At 42.5% G+C, this 16,466-nt stretch overlaps 1 protein-coding gene across 1 annotated transcript in view; it reads left to right on the top strand.

Annotated features, from left to right (window-relative positions):
- The first annotated feature begins 6,394 nt into the window (after nucleotides 1-6,394).
- Nucleotides 6,395-16,466, top strand: part of satb2 (SATB homeobox 2) — a 191,077-nt gene continuing 181,005 nt past the window's right edge. Inside the window, exons 1-3 of the mRNA XM_041201166.1 lie at nucleotides 6,395-6,441; nucleotides 7,459-7,698; nucleotides 11,203-11,379. Of these exons, the coding sequence (XP_041057100.1) occupies nucleotides 7,521-7,698; nucleotides 11,203-11,379 (355 nt within the window). The 5' untranslated portion in view covers nucleotides 6,395-6,441; nucleotides 7,459-7,520. The remainder of the gene's footprint in view (nucleotides 6,442-7,458; nucleotides 7,699-11,202; nucleotides 11,380-16,466) is intronic.

Here is a 16,466-nt window from a genome sequence, read left to right as displayed (position 1 = left end):
ATTCGGATTCTACTAATTGAAAACAAGATAAAAGTGGGAAATGAAGCGTGCGCTGTCCCGATCGCCCTGATAGTTTGACCGTGTCTCTGCACGTTTTGTGGCTTGTGCAGGGGGTTTTGTTATGGCAAGTCCAGCAGCCAGAGCCAAGGCCACCGACTGAGATGGGGTTGGGGGGGTGGGGGGGGGGGGGTGGAATCAGCCTTTTTGCAAGGACAGAAATGAACCTTGTCACAGAATCCTTTAAGAAACTCGGTGATGAGTCCCTAAGTTGCAGTGAATCGAGTTCACTGACAGTGTACTGTGCTTAATATCAACTCAACGAAAGGCATCAGCAAACAGTGCTGGGGGCAAATTTTCTATCCTCAAAATAAGTGAAAACTTATTTCTGGAGGCATTTACAATCACTTCGGGGAGGGGGGGGGGCGAAATGAACAGGTTGTTAGCTTCATGAGCTAGGAGCGAAGGCATTATGTTGAGCAGAGTGCGCCTCCATGCATTCTGAAATAGATATTAAATAAACTGGCCACAGTGTCAGTTTAGCACATTTTAATGCAAAAGTTAATAAATAGGCCATTTCTGCAGCTTTAAGTTCTATGCATGACCGCCTATTTAATTAAGCGTATTATTCAATACAGTTTTAACAAAATTCAGTGGAATCTGTTAATGTGAGAGGTTTCAAGGGAGATTAAATGATCGTCCGCGTGCCTGGAAATGCTAAGCCTTATTTATAAGGTACTTATAAGGTATTTCTTTAAATCAATGCCTCAGTCCAAAATATTATGACTGATGAAAAATGTCGTTTATTTTACATGTTTTTGTAACTGAACTAAACCCCGAATATTCTCAGTCAATTCGGATACTACAGTAGCGACTTTTAAATTCGCAATTAATGTCGGAATGTAGGTGTCTGGATTAAAGCAGCAGCGAAGTTTCTAGAGGTTATTAGAGCGGTGAGTATTCATTCACACGTATACACATATGGATACACATATAGGCAGATTTAAACATACCACATGCATGCACATATTGATGCAGATATTTATACATATGGATACAAATGTACATGCATTTAAGCAGGCAAACGCAGCTGTAGACGCGTCTGATATACCACCAAGGCAAGCAATACATTCCCGAACGGATAGTCTGTCTGTTTGCTTTTTAATTAGAAGCAAAATGATTCGATTTCCCCCCTTTATATATTCTGATGTGGACACAATTCCAGTCAGTCATGTGCTTCGCAACAAGTAAAAGTATAAGGGCTTCGTGCTGAATTTCAGATCTTCCTTACGGGTAGAAGTTGAGACGAATTTTACAGGAAATCGCACAGGCCGGTTTGACTAAATGACTCTTCGCACTGACTCTGGTTCATGGCTCTATTCGGGACAGCGAGTTTCCAACAAGCAAACAAGTTTCCGAGTGGCCTCTGATTGCTGTCCCGCCTTTCCCCCGTTTACCTGCTTGACACCAAAAGCCACAGTCCGGGGTGGATAGGGGGAGGGGAGTGAAATACTTAACAAAATCCGAACTTCATAAACACAAACTCACATCCAGATTCATTCTTCAAACTTTTATTGTTACGATGTCAACGATAAATGGATACATTTTAAACACTTAAATACACCTTGTACCATGGGTACGTTGAAACGAAACAGAAAGGAGATTCTGTATTACAGTATTAAAACACAACATAAAACTCTTTCCCGAGGCCTATTGAGATGCAAGCCCACTAAAAGGCACTTGTATAATGGTTTGGAAATTGTGACCACTTGTATGAAGTCAGTGTCCCAGGGAGAGGTTTGCTCCATTTCAGGGGGACTTGTCACTCTCTGTTCCCTGCTCCCGCCGCCCTCCTGGGCACCTGGACGCCCATCGCGTGCTTCTGAATTTGTGAAATTGACCTTAAGCTTACAATCTGTTCTTGGGAAAAGAAATCTTGCCGCTTCTTCGCGCTCAGTGCAGTTACAACTTCGCCTTTCTCAATGTGTTTCCTCTCTGGAGTTGCCCGAAAGGATTTTGCTTTTATCTTAGGTTTGCAATATCACTTTACCTCAGCCAGATCTTGCCGCCAGCCGTGTGCAAGTTTTAAAATTTGATTGAAAATGGACAGGAATAGGGATGACTCCTCCGCTTTCTTGGCCATTGAAATAATTATTTGTAGAGCTTTAGTGACACTCTTAAGAATTCTGAAATAAATGTGCGAAATGGCAGCATCTTCTAACCTACTGTAGTGGGATTATCATCGTATAGTCAGTGCCATACATTCAAAGTATAGTTTGAATGGTTTCAATATTTTTTAAGAGACAAATCACGAGCATGTGGGGAAAAAAAACCCACGAGGCAGCGGGTGCACTTCAATCTTTTGCAGATTCTGGCCTGTACAAGGTTCTGACAAACTGCCGCATGATGCGACCTTCCCAACTCCTGAGAGAAAGCGCGCTGTTCTGATCCTTTGCTTAAAGTCTCACCTTTCCCTCTCTCCCATGAAAGGTCCAATTTCAAAACTGGTATCTCTCAAGTTTGCCACAGAACGCTACGCTCAGGCTGCCTTCGAGAGAAACACTGTCCACTCCGACGCGACGCTCTCGAGTGGGTTGTAAAAATCGCCAGCGACTGATAGTGAAGTGTGTGTTTAATACTAAAAAGAATAATCCTAACGATCTCTCAAACATCTTCCCCTAACTTTAGTAAATTGTATCGTTGTTTGTGGAAGCCTTACACAAGGAATGAAAGTGTTTACACAGCCGTCCCTTCCGTTTCGCTCGAGGGGTTGGAACAGACTCATTTCTGAGAGTATTGTTGCTTTTCGGGCTTGGGGGGAGTTTAGTGTGTGCGCCTTAGACAATGGACAGGCAGAGAGATCTGCTCATTTCCCAGCTTGGGGAAGAGGCAGTTCATACCGGTCGGACTGAGGTTGGGGGGGGGGGGGGTGGGGGGGCGAGGCTGCAATGGACTCCAGGAAAAATGATCCAATTTTCCATTCCAATCAGTTACATCTGCGGGCTTGTCAGTTCCAGGCAACTTTTTTTGTGTTCCCCCACCCAACCCCCCCAACTCCTTCTCTGGATCGTCAAACTTCCGCCACTTAAAAAAAACTTCTGTAATTAATTGTCGCCCCTTGAAGTCAGCCGTCATATTTTATGCATTAAGCAGTTAATACATGATACCACACAGGAGAGAAACACTCAGTCTTGCAGCACCGCTGTATATAAAGATTGTGTAGGGGAAACATGCAGCCAACTGCGAGCTTCCATTGGAAACTCCTCAATATCCAGTCAATGTGCCGGCAGATGCCACCGATGGGCATTAAGCTGTAGATCTATAATTAAAACCAATTATAACGCAATGAATATCGAGCGAGACCGTATTGAACGCAAACACGCTTATCGTCCTGGAGATAGATATTATCAGGCTATTGATGTGTGCTTTCTGGGCGATTTTACTCACTGATTCTTCAGCGACTGCGGCCGGGTCATTTCGCACAACTCTCCAGCACTCCTGTGACATTCCTTTTGGAAGATTTACCCCTCCACCACCACCCCCACCCCCCACCCCCCCTCCACTACCCCACCCCCGTCAGGTCGCTTCCAAGTTTGATTTCTCATCCTCGTCCCTGCCTTTGGTTCCAGTCGAATCGTCTCCCCCGAAAGGTAAGTGTTTGCTCTTTTCTGCCTGCGTGTGCACCCCCCACCCCCTCCCCCGGTCCAAATCCCGATTGGCCCCTACTTGATTTTATTTTCGTGGTGATGAGGGCGGGTGACATGCGAGCGGGGTGGCCAAGGCAGGCCAGAGAGAGCAGGCAGGAGTTTCGAGTTGTGCGATCCGGTTACGCTGTGCTGCTGCTGCATGGCACAGTGGCGCCACCGTAAGGGCGGCTCTCCCTCCCTAAATTTAAGGAGGAATTGTATTCAAGAGCTGGGGAGGGAGCCAGCATTCTTAATAGTCACCTTTTACATTGTTTTTTCTCTCTTTAAATGCAACGGTGAAGGCTCAAATATCAAATTAACAGCGGATTTACAAAAAAACACAGCTTGAATTAAGCTGCTGGGGTGGGGGGGATGGTATTATAATCTCCTCAATAGACATTTTGCAACCTTACCTAAACGCAGCTACAATCTTACAGTTTGCAGATGTACCAAAGTTAATAGATAACACATTTTGTCGGGTTTCTTTCCGTATCCAGAGTCATGGAGGTGCAAAAGAATGTGGCTGGCTATTTGAAAAGCCCCCAGTGTTGTAACTGGCTGCACGTTGCAGTTCAGGGAGGCAGAGAATCTGTCTTGTGGTTTCGGAGACTGAGTTAAATAACGATATTGATTTCTCTTTGGCTTTTAAAATATTGGTAATTAGTCTGGGGCTAAAAATCCTGCACAAACCCCAAGGTTAATTTTAAAGTTGGATGACTCCTTTAACCCTTTAAGTCCTGGCCAGCACTTTTTTCACTATTTAGACAAGGAGTTAAATAATGTGTGAATTGGAAATCATAGCCGTGTACTTGCTAACGATCATTTTAATCTTTTCTTTTATTGTTTTCTGAAATGGAGCAAGTTGGTTTTAAATAGATACCATCCACCTTAAACGGCGCTCTTTGACGGCCAAGAGCACAAGTCAACATAGCGCCAGCAAGTTTCTGTCATTGATCAGCGCGAGTGAGCTAAGCCCTTGTCGATCGGTCTGCTCAAATCTAAATGGCACGATTTGTAAAGCAGGGACCCTGATAAATCAAGGATCAGGAAAGCAAAGATGTTAAGAAATGTGTGCGTGTGCTTTCTCTCCGAAGGATAGATTCTGTATTGGGCTGAAGGGCAGAGGAGCCTATGTCAAATTGAAGAGGGAGAGCGAAAGGGGCCATGAGGAGTATCAGCGCTCCCACTCTCCCAGCTACCGAACCGGTTTGCAAAGCCCAGGAAATCCCGGTGCACTCGTTATTCAGTCTAACCCCCGAGACTCTCTCTCTCTCTCTCTCTCTCATACAGGGCTTAGTGGACATTTCTAGATATTCGGGTTTAATAGAGAAAGCAAACGGAAAGGGGAGGAGGGTGGGTGGGGGGAGAGAAAAGAACTGTTGACTTTATTAAATATTCAACACAGGCTCCTAGACAAATTTACGTTCGCGTTCATAAATTATTAAAAGCGAAAAGCATCTGTCTATCAAGAATGCAGTTTATTATTAACTAATTTTACATGACAGTGCACTTGTTTTATTCATACAGCTTCCCTCGGAAAAATAAAAAAAGCAGGACAGTACTATCCGTTTGACTGTTGATGAACGCCCGTGGGGACAAACTGTGTGCGATCAACGCATCACAGGAAATTCCATGTGTGTACAATATATCACATTTACACAGGACTTCAGTCCGCTAGGTCTGCAAGAGCGAGCAGTTCTGCAGAAATGCACTCCTGAGAGTCTGGATGGCTGAATGTGTGTGTGTGTGTGTTTGTATCGGTGTGACTGGCTGTGTGTGTTTGTATCGGTGTGACTGGCTGTGTGTGTGTTTGTATCGATGTGACTGTGTATCGGTGTGACTGACTGTGTGTGTGTTTGTATCGATATGACTGACTGTGTTTGTATCGGTGTGACTGTTGTGTGTGTGTTTGTATCGGTGTAACTAACTGTGTGTGAGTTTGTATTGGTGTGACTGTGTGCGACTGTGTGTGTTTGTATCGGTGTGACTGACTGTGTGTGTGTATCGGTATTACTGACTGTGTCTGTGTTTGTATCTGTGTGACTGTGTGTGTGTGTGTGTGTTTGTATCGGTGTGACTGTGTGTGTGCGTGTACAATGTTTGCTGTGTTGCGTGCATCTATTCAGAGCGTTCAGCCAGGCATCTAATGATCTGATCATGTGGTATTATTATCTGTAATAAATGCGAACCGTCTTACAGTAATCAAGCTGATTAAAAATTCTTGCGCGTCAAAGACGGAAAGGAGGGAGGGGGGGTCTGTCGTTTTTATTTTAATCAAACTGAGCGCCGCCGTCCGAGCGACCCACACCAACAGCAGTACTCTGCTGCCCCCTCCCTCTCCCCGTCCCTCCTTCACCTTAGGGGCTCCATCACTCGTCCCGTTGAATGTTACACACACACACAAAAAAAGAGTCTCTCTCGGACTAGGAACGGAAGCGAGCAGTGATATGCAGAAAGGACAACCCCGAGCAGTGCTGATGAGTCAACGCAACTAATAATTTCTCTCTCATTCTGTCGCTGTCAGTCCCAACGTCTCGGCTGTGGAGAGATATGATCAAAGTGACACAGGCTATTCTTCCCCCTCTTTCTGCACTGGATCGGCAGCTCCCCTGAAAGTTTGTCTTAATATATGGAATCTTCGAAGTGATTGCTTTCAATGTGTTTCTTGTTTTTTTTTACAAAAGACAGTATTTTTACTATTATTAATTTGAGACAAGGAGTGACCGGTTGAAGGAAAAGCCTCTGGAGTTGAGTCTATGTGAGTTCCACTTTCTTTCGCACCCCCCCCCCCCTTCCATGCCCCCCCCCCCCCACCCCAACACTCTCCCCCGAAGAGATCGGACAGGAGCCGTCACAGCGGGAGATACAGAGAGGGTCTGAGTGGGTGACTGCAGACCCAGCTTGTTAAACTTCCACACCTGGATTCCCTGCTTCTCCCACATGGCCAGAGCCATATATCAGCACATCCAGCTTACAGGCACATCCTAGATAGTAAGTCACAGGGACACAGTGGGGAGAAATTCTTTTCAAACTGCTCGAGAGAGAGAGAGAGAAACGGCCGCGTCTCCAGCAAAGGAGCTACCTAAAAAGAAAACAGTTGTTCAAAGTTGGATTTGAACCAAGGGAGATAGTGACAGAAACATTAGGTATAGCTACGATGTCATCTTAAATCACTTTAATCCTTCCCAGCGTGCTATTACCACCTTTTGATGCAGTTAAACGCCGGTATTCCCCCAAGTGTAGCAGGAAAAGTGCTCTTGTCAGAGTTAAAATGTCAAACAGCTGTTTGAAGCGTTATAAAGTGACAAGTTCGTTTAAGTGAAAGCTTTAATATAATGCATTTTGATGCCAAAATGTTCGTTTCCCGCGGCCCATTAAAAGATTTGAACGTCTGAATTGACAAAGTCTTAACTTAGTGTCTCATTTACAATAATCTGAAATCATGAACTGCAGATTTCTTTAAAATATGAGATTATAGGACCGGCAGTGAGTCGGATAAATCGATTTATAATTTAGAAGGTATGTTTAGATCTGAGACTCTGCGTGGCAGTATCTTCAATACAGCCTCCACTTTTACTACAGCTGATGTTCAGAAGAATCCATTCGACTTTATTTGAAGGTTACACTTCATAAGGGACATCACGACTATCTGTGCGTGTGTGATCTGACCCAATGCATCCGGAGATACTGGCTTTTCGAGGTCGGGCAAGTCCGTGCACTGTAATCATAACAAACTTGACACATATTCTGTTCTTCCGACTGTCTTTCCTCACAGGTCTATGCAATCGGCACGGTGACCTGCCTTCGGGAGCTCTCACCACCAACTCGTGGCGGAGAATGGACATGAGAAGTGCCAGCCCCCGTCCCTACCCCCGAGACAGCCCAGAGCGAAAGAACAGCAGCCCCGAGGCGCAGGGTCCACCTCCCGGTAAGAAGGCCAGGCTGGAGCCGAATGGTAGCCCGACAGACGGAGGCAGAGGGAGATCCAATGGCTCCCCAGTCAAGGCGCTGGGAGGTAGGATGCACCAGTCTGTGAACTGACAGCAGGGCCACATTCACACTGGGTGTCAGGGTTCATGTTGATCAAACTTGGTGTGTGCTCGGTGTAGGATTACAGGAAGAAGCTCGGCAGATTTCCAGCTCATTGATGCCCTGCCCAGCATGAGCAGCACCTATCAGCCCCCTAGTCAGCACTCAGCAGAAAAACGCGAGGCTTCCCCCGGAGGGCGAACTTAATGGGCTCCTTGCCACTTGAGTGCTCTCCACGGCTGCCGCCGACAGCTTAATGTCCTAGCGGTCTCCTTCCGTCTTTTCGGGGAATATTAAACTATATTTTTTTACCAGAAGCGATTGGTTTAAAACGCCCTCATGTTGGGAGAGAGACTCGCAGGGCACCGGTAGAAAGGGAACTTTAGCACTTTCCGAGTGGCAGTGAGGGACGGGAGGGAGGGGGACGGTAATCTGGAGGTATTTGCAAGGTAGAGGTAGCATGTGTGCCAAGCTTGCACAAACCTCCCCATGTGTGAAGCTGTCTCACTGAAAGAAACACAGCTTGACCGACTGTGGCCCAAGCCGGCCAGGAAATTAGGGAGATTGAATGTGAATATTAGTTACACTATCTAGGAATTGTGATGTGACTGTCTTTGTTATCACAACTTGTCTGCTAGTTCGTCTTCAGTCAGTCCCCTTTGTCGCGTACAATCAGTTATTCAAAACATCTTGCAGCTCTAAAGGAGCTTTAGAAGCTACATTGGAACTGGACTGTAGAAAACAGCAGAGACCCTCTCCGTCCCCAGCTACGCTGCACCCATTGTAAAATGTCCAATGCTTTTTACTGGGTTTCAGTATAGGTACTACCGGTGTATGTCTGTGTGAACATTGTTGATTTATTGGGTGTAACCGGTTTTTTGAAGGAGATGGGAGGCCAGCAAGGATCTCACTTTCAAAACTCGGAAGAGTCGAAAAGCAGGATTATTAAAACCACTGCTTTGAACCATTCCTAGTGAAACTTAACTTTTGTAAAACCAGAGCGAGAACAATGCTCAATAAAAGGTGAATATTAGTTTTGTCAGCCCTGTTCACTGACACATTGAATAATAATCTTACGGAAACCTCCAAATGTTGTCGGACAATGTAGGACGAAGGCGCGAGGTAGTATTATAATCTCCCCAAGAGCCCGTCTGCCCTGAAAAGCTGCCTAATGTGCCTGTGAGTGTTATGTTGTCCTTTGTGAACTTGACAAAGAAATGACTAATCTCCCATTTGCATTGGTTGTTATTAGGGTGTTTATTTGTTAATAGCTCTTTTCTATTTCAAATGTCCTTGATAATCCAGGATATTTAGATATCTGCTCTCACTGTGCGGTGTTTTTAGTTTAACTATAGTCCCTGTCAGAAGTCTGCACAAGTGAGATGTTGATTTGATCCCACAGTAGCGATCGGTTCAGGTCTAAAAGATTACAATCTTGTTACTCCGCTTAACATTACTCCAGTTAAAAAAAATAGGAAATAACCCCCATGTACATTTTTAAACAGTCAAGGGGATTCCAGGAAAGAAAGTTAAATTCCAAGTGACAATTTGGCAATCACACTTGGTGAAGTCAACGGGTCTAAATTAAGAAGGATTACAGGTTAAAGAAGCTGTTATATAATGATGACTGCACCATTAAGCTTTTTAAACTGAGAAACCGGGAGTGAAACTACTGCATGTTGCCGAATTGTGGTCATGCCTGATTCATTGTCCTTGCACTTGTTGAGAAGATGCACAAGCAGTTTTTTTTTGCATTGTAGAGTGTTATGGATATATGTATATATATATATATATATAAGAACTGGTAAAATCGGCAATAAACATTCAAGAGGAACAAAGTACACGTAAAACTGAGATTCAGTAATCAAACCCTATTTGTCACAAGAGTATGGTGCCACATACATAGGTCAACTTACATTATAACATGGCACAAAGTGAAAAATATGTTAAAGTATCAAGGCTGGCAGATTAGCAAATTATTAAAATTCTGCAATCAAATTTTAGGTTTGAAACTGTGAGGCTACAGGAAAGTGTGATTTAAATATGGATTTATATTTATAAGCTTTTTAACAATAAATATTATAGTGGGACCTACCTATAGAAGGCACTTATCATCTTCCAACTGGCAATAGTTGTCTGTTCCTTCCTTAGTGCCTCGAGAATGTATAAAAACCAAAGAATGAGAAAAGGTCTTTTAGTCTATTGAAGTTTATCCCCTTCTAGCACATTCACTCTCTAATCAAGGCATCTGTTTGTATTTTGAATCTCAATCAAGACTGTAATTTATAGAATGGGGCTGCTGAATGCTGAGAGTATTTGATGGAAAAGCATTGCCATGTACAGTTGTTGGATTGAATTTACTCTACAAACTTACCAGTCACTTTTCAGCATTAGATATTCTTGTTTCTGTTGATCACACTTGCTTTGCAATGTATTCATTGAAGAAAGTGTAGACTGGCATGAATAGCAGCAGTATGGACTGGCCTGACTAGGGTTACCTATTGCCTTCTAGTCTGATTAGCCTTTATGTTTTCTGTAGCTGGCATCTTAATTGAATCGGTATTTAGAGACCACTATCACCATCAGGGCCCCCTTAAAAATCAGACTTATAAAGAATTGCAATCATCTTCCTATCCTTTTTGTCCCTTTGGTAATTTTTTGAACATTGTTTTTTGGATAGTGAATAACCTTTGAAGAATTTGTGCATACAAGTTAATGAGCCTGACACTGTGAGAGAGCTGAATTAACATTCGTAGGGATGCTGTTAATAAGCCAGGCGACAGGAGCTTTAATATCTTGATTCAACTTCCTGTGTCTACCACTAAACTCAATAATGCTGCAAATCAAAATCTACCCTCATGCCGCTGCCAAACTCCATTGCTCAAAATCAAGGCACAGGCTTCAAGTTAAACTGAGGGAGAATATTTTGCAGTGGTTTGATTTTTATTTAAATAAGGAAAAAAAATACTGATCACTTCCTGCTAGAAAAATGAAAACTCCTGTCGCTTAAACTTCTGGGAAGTCTAACAATTTTTTTTGCAGTTGAATCTCACAGCGAATGTTTTCTGTTTGTTCAGAGGACTTTGCCTTTCTAGGTCTGTTCTGAGACCTCATGCATCTAACGTGCTTGTTGTGGATGTTATCAATGTTTCAGAGGAAATGAAGCAGTATTTTGTTTTTGGTCATACGAAAACTAAAACATCGTTAAAGCAATGTCCCCAGTGACTTTTAGCGCTTTGCACAGGCTAGGCAAAGGACAGTGGCAGTAGTGCATAGAGCTGCGGCATTCAATAAAGACAGTCTCTGAGTTCTGAAACCTGGTCTGTTTACCAAAACCAACAGTGCACAGCTAGCATTAATAAACAAGTCAACGAGCAAAATCTACGTGCTGTCAAACAGCATTAACCAGTGACTGGGCTGTGATCAGGTCTGACCGTTTTCGAAACAAAAGCCTGTGTGTTATTTGGATTTTCTTTTCCCCCACATTCAGGATCAACCCTGCCAGTGTTTTGTGTGGTGGAGCAGTCGGACAATCCTGTAGAATGCGAAGGGAAAGAAGAGCACGCTGAATTTGTGCTGATCCGTAAAGACGTGCTGTTCAATCAGCTCATCGAGACAGCCCTTTTATCCCTTGGATATTCCCACAGTTCTGCAGCGCAGGCTCAAGGTAGGATCCATTTTTCTTTACTTGGTTACTGTATTTATGTTCTGATTTGAAGGGGGAGAAAAAAGTCATCATTAAATCTAGCATCAGAAACTTGCTGTAGAGTGAAGGAAAAAAAAACGCAGGGTTGCACAATTGGTTTTCATTGCAATGTAAAAATGTCTTAGCAATGAGAGGTTGGTCACTATTTCTGTGAAGTGTAACCTCACAATGGTAATATCCCACAGAATTCATATCAATAGGCCCTCAAGTGGTTTGGGGATGACACAGTATTGTAATCATTACAATACTATTATGTCTTATGGCATCAGAAATCATCTGTTAGTAATTTTATGTGGAAGAGTTCCTAATTTTATACTTCTTGGTTGGGAAATAAATGTGCAGAATCACGAACAGCAAGATATCATGACATTTGACTGAAGCATTGTAGTTTCCCAAATGTTGTGACATTAAGCAATTTGTTTTAATGGTGGCACATGCACTGGACAGGAGGGTGCTGTGATATGTCTGTGATACACCCTAATAACAACCCATGCAAATGAGAGATTAGTCATTTCCTTGGTCACATTCACAAAGAACTATATTACACTTACAGGCAAAATACATTAGGCAGTTTGTGATGATTCGTGTTTTTGAAATAGTTGGAGAGTACTTTCTGAGAGGAGAAAAAAGCCCCAAGTGTGATGGCATTGCTGAGCAGGTCAGACTGTTTGCAGAATTTGTTCTTTTCCACCAACTCCACATACTCTAGAATTGTAGTGTCAGTGTTGTAGTCTGCAATTATAAATGAGGCCCGAATCCAGGTTTAGAGCCTGACCCTAACACAAGAGAAAAGCTATGCTCTGGAGTCATTTTGGGCCTTGAAAACCAATGCATATAGCACAAGTTTAGCAGCAGAGAGAAGCCAAAAATAGACTTTGTATCAATAGTCTAAACACATCTTAAGATGTATTGTATTATTCCATGCATTTTGTTTTTTTTTAATCATCTGACTGAAAATCAAATTTTCCAATTCATTGTTATCGGGCCTTAACTACCATTAGTGTAAGAGTTTAACAGTTAGAATTCATTTAAATACATTAAGATGGGATCACGGGTGTCAGTCTACAAAGAGAAAGACATGCTTTGTCCCTTCACTTTGGTTTGTTTAAACTGGGCTGGACTGTGTGTGGGGTCACTCTATGTACAATTTATGCATTTTGATACTGATAGAGAACAACTAACTAAGTCATTCATGGAAATTTGCATTAATAGATTAGATAACAAAAACACTCAAGACAATACCGAGAATTCTGTAATTGGGCCCTGCAGAATATTAAAGGGACTTCAGTGTATCTTGTCCCTAATAATGATGTACAGTAATCATTATAACCATAATAGGATTCTAGGTGGGTCCAGTAACTCCAGCTGTGATATTTCCAGTAAGCTAGATGGATCTTTTGCCTGATCATACTGCCTTATGTTCGATAAAGCATTGACCTGTCATCCTAAGGGTCCAGGTTTGAATTCCAGTCTTGGCTCCCACTCGAATTTTGTTCATCACAATGAGAGAGTTTTTGGGCTTCCATCTGGAATTCCAGGTGGAGTTTTCAGCTGGCGTCAGGGCCTACAGCTTGATAAGAGGAAACCTCAAGCGCGGTGACCCTCAGACTGCAGAAACGCAGCTTTAGAAAATGCTGACACTGGCCATGTAGAAACCCATACCCTTATGATCAACAACAACAAACTGCATTTACATAGCACTTTAATGAAGCAAAATGTCCTAAGGCTCTTCAAGGGGATATAATCGTTGAAAAAAAAAACACAGAACCAGGAAAGGAAACATTAAGACAAAGCTTGGTTAAAGAAATAGCCACCACTCTTGAATGAGCTGAGAAACTGCACTGTATAAAAGAAAAGGGGAGATAAATGGTGAAAAATTCTAACTATGGACTATGGCCCAGATGTTTGTGAAAGAGATCCACTATCAAGGTTGGGCTCCAAGAAAAATCAATCTATTTCCAATCCCACTCCATTCCATCCCACCTATTAGAAGCAAATTTGTGGAATATCATGGAGAAGAAACAGGTGGTTGTGGTCTTGGGGAGTGAAGGGGTTTGCCTGGAAGGGGACTTGTGCATAGGCTTGTCCTGGGGACTGGTCCTGCTCGGGATCTCTGACTTGCTTGGGTTGCACAGCCCTTACTCAGTCCTGACTTTGCAAATGGGGTATGGTCCACATGGACCAGTTGCGTGGAGCCAGAGTATGTTAGGTTGAGAACTTGGCCTACCTGGACTGACTTATGCTTTCAGAAAGAGCTGGTTATGGCAAACGGATCCGCTCAGGGATCCTGACTAGCTCAGGGCCCCATCCAATTACACAAGTTTCACAGCATAAATGCCAACCTTGCAAACAGGATTAAAAACACAGAATGCGTGTAATCTCGAGTTGGAATAATTGGTATATGGGAATAAGGTTGAGCTTCTGATTAGATTACAACCTCAAACCTACTCCTTGATACCTGCCTGGTGACATATTAGCCTTGGGAGAGTGATGTCATCCTGATCCAGCTTTATTAAGTTATCTCTTGGATTTTATATTATGAGGTAGTTTTCCAACTTTTTTGGTGTAGTCTAGGGTCAACTTTTCCTGTATCTGGGTGTGTGCATCACATTTTCCCAGAATGTTGACTAATGATTAGAGAATTGTGAATCGCGCATGCTCAAATTCACAGTATGTATTTTTATTGGGTGGGCCTCTCAGGTCAGAGGCTAGTCCCTCACACATCCTCCTCTTTGCTTTATTAAGTGTGAGCTGCACTGTTTATGTGAAAGGACAGGCAGAGCCCAGGGCTACAGTCCTCCAGCTGGAGCTCTATAATAACTGATAGACATTCCACATGATTGACACGGATTAGCAATTGGAAAAACCAACATCAGTGCCTTCTATATCTGCCACAGACTCTGTTGCCACTAACTCTAGCTTCCCTTCCTAGCTACTGTCTCAGTCTGAATTGGATGTTTGCAATCTCAGCAGTCTACTCAACCTGGAGCTGATCTCGCAATCACCTACCCTCTCGGTCACAAGACATACATCTAACTTAGTTCATCTGTCATGGAAACGCTCCTTCATGCCTTTGTTACCTCCAAACTTGATCATTTTAATGTTGGGGCATTGTCCAAAATTCTGCTGCTTGCATCCTACCCAACATCAAGTCCCACTCACTCATCACTCCTATACTTTTTGACCTATATTGGTGCTTGGTTCCCTGACATTTCAAACTTAAGTTTTATTCTCCTGTTTAAATCTCTTTTTGCTCGTCCCCCCTAATCTCCTCCAATACTCCTCCAGAACACAGCATTTCTCTGCGTCTTCCCTCTTGTGCATCCCCGCTTCATTCATCCCAGCGTTAGTGGCTGTGCTTTCAGTTACCTAGGCCCCATGTACTGGAATTTTCTCTCTAAAACTCTTTGCCTTCCACTCCCTTTCTACGAACCTCCTTAAAACCACCTCTTTGATTTACTTTTTTGGCACTCCTTCATATCTTTTTTTTGGCTTGGCATTCTTTTTTTAATTGTACTTCTGTGAAGTACTTTTCTACATTAAAGACACTATATAAAGACAACTTGTTTTTGAGAGTTGTGGTTATCTTGTGGTGTATTACAATCCTTGTCTCATTTTCTGGGGCTATTCAAAATCAGACGTACCTCCTAATTAACTCTCCGCAACTTCAGCCAGAGGGGGTCAGGCTCAAAGACATGTAACTGGGTCCACTGAATCTAAACAGCCTCCACCCAAAGGAACAGAATCAGTCGAGATTATTACCTTCTTCATCGTAGCTAAAAACTAATTAAAATAAGGCGAAGTTGTAATTTTCCTGGATATTATAAAGGTCCGGGTGAAACTCCTCAGTAAATTTTCCCCACCAGTAGACAATAGAAATTGGGTTCATTGAGTGTTTAATACAGAAGACTAAGTGAGACAATTTAAATTTTAAAACACACAAAAGTTTATTATAAAAATCAAGCAGACAATTTGGTTTTCAGTGGTTATATGAGAAGCATAAATTGTGAAATAAGATAAATCCTGATTTATCTTATTTCTAATGGAGAATCCAAAATTTAAACTTTACTTATTACAGAAATAGTACTTGCAAAAGGAAAGGCAGTTCAAATATTAAAATAAGGTTGCCTTAATCCCCAAGTGTGTGTGAGACTCATTAGGTTCGAAACAAATCTAAACTTATTCAAATTACGTTGAGCTATTTATAATGAAATTTTGGGGTTATGTAATTAATGGTTATGTAGAAGATGTTCATTTAATCAATAACAGACTACCGTTAATTAGTATGCCTTATTTGGTGAAAGGACCACCTATTATGAGGGTGTCCATTCAATTTCTACGAAATGTTGTTTTTGAATTAATTTTTGAAACTGGACCTCAAGTAACAGTCATGTTGGTCAATTTTGCTTAGTCAAGGTATAGTGTCCAGCAAGATAACAAGACTTGGGGCCTATTATTCTTCTATCTGATTGTGGTTTTAATTATCAGAGCTTGCATTGTATGCTTAAATGCTGGTGTAATAGCAAAAACCATTGAATACTGTTTTCTCGGTGTGTGAATTTCTTATCGGTGATTTCACACTATTGAAGGGAGTTAACCATATTGTGTTCGCAAGCTAATTTTGCTCCTGTTAAAATGTGTTTCACTGTGAGTTTACCCAAAGTAACTTTTAACCAGATATTCCTGTAACAATTCCATGTTATTTTACCCTTATTCCTTCACATTCTAGTGGTTGTACCTTTAAGTAGTGTTTCACCTTGAATATATATGTTTAACAAATAAGCTGCAAAGATGAAATTTTTTAAAAATATATTTTTTTATGAAGGAACTTTGGGGCTATTTGAAGCTTGGGCCAGAATTTTCTGGCCATGTTGGCGGCAGGCATCAGGCATCATGGCGGGTGGGGGGAAGGGGGAGGCTGCAGAGACAATATGGTAAGATGGCTTAAATTTAGGTTTCATATGTCATGAAACCAGCTTGCGATTGTCTGCACCACCCGTCAATGGCGTTTCCCACTGCCGCATGCCAGGAACCCAATTTCAATATTT

This window comes from Carcharodon carcharias, chromosome 12, assembly GCF_017639515.1.
Source record: "Carcharodon carcharias isolate sCarCar2 chromosome 12, sCarCar2.pri, whole genome shotgun sequence".
NCBI classification, from domain to species: Eukaryota; Metazoa; Chordata; class Chondrichthyes; order Lamniformes; family Lamnidae; genus Carcharodon; species Carcharodon carcharias.
This window is presented reverse-complemented; position numbering and strand designations above follow the sequence as displayed.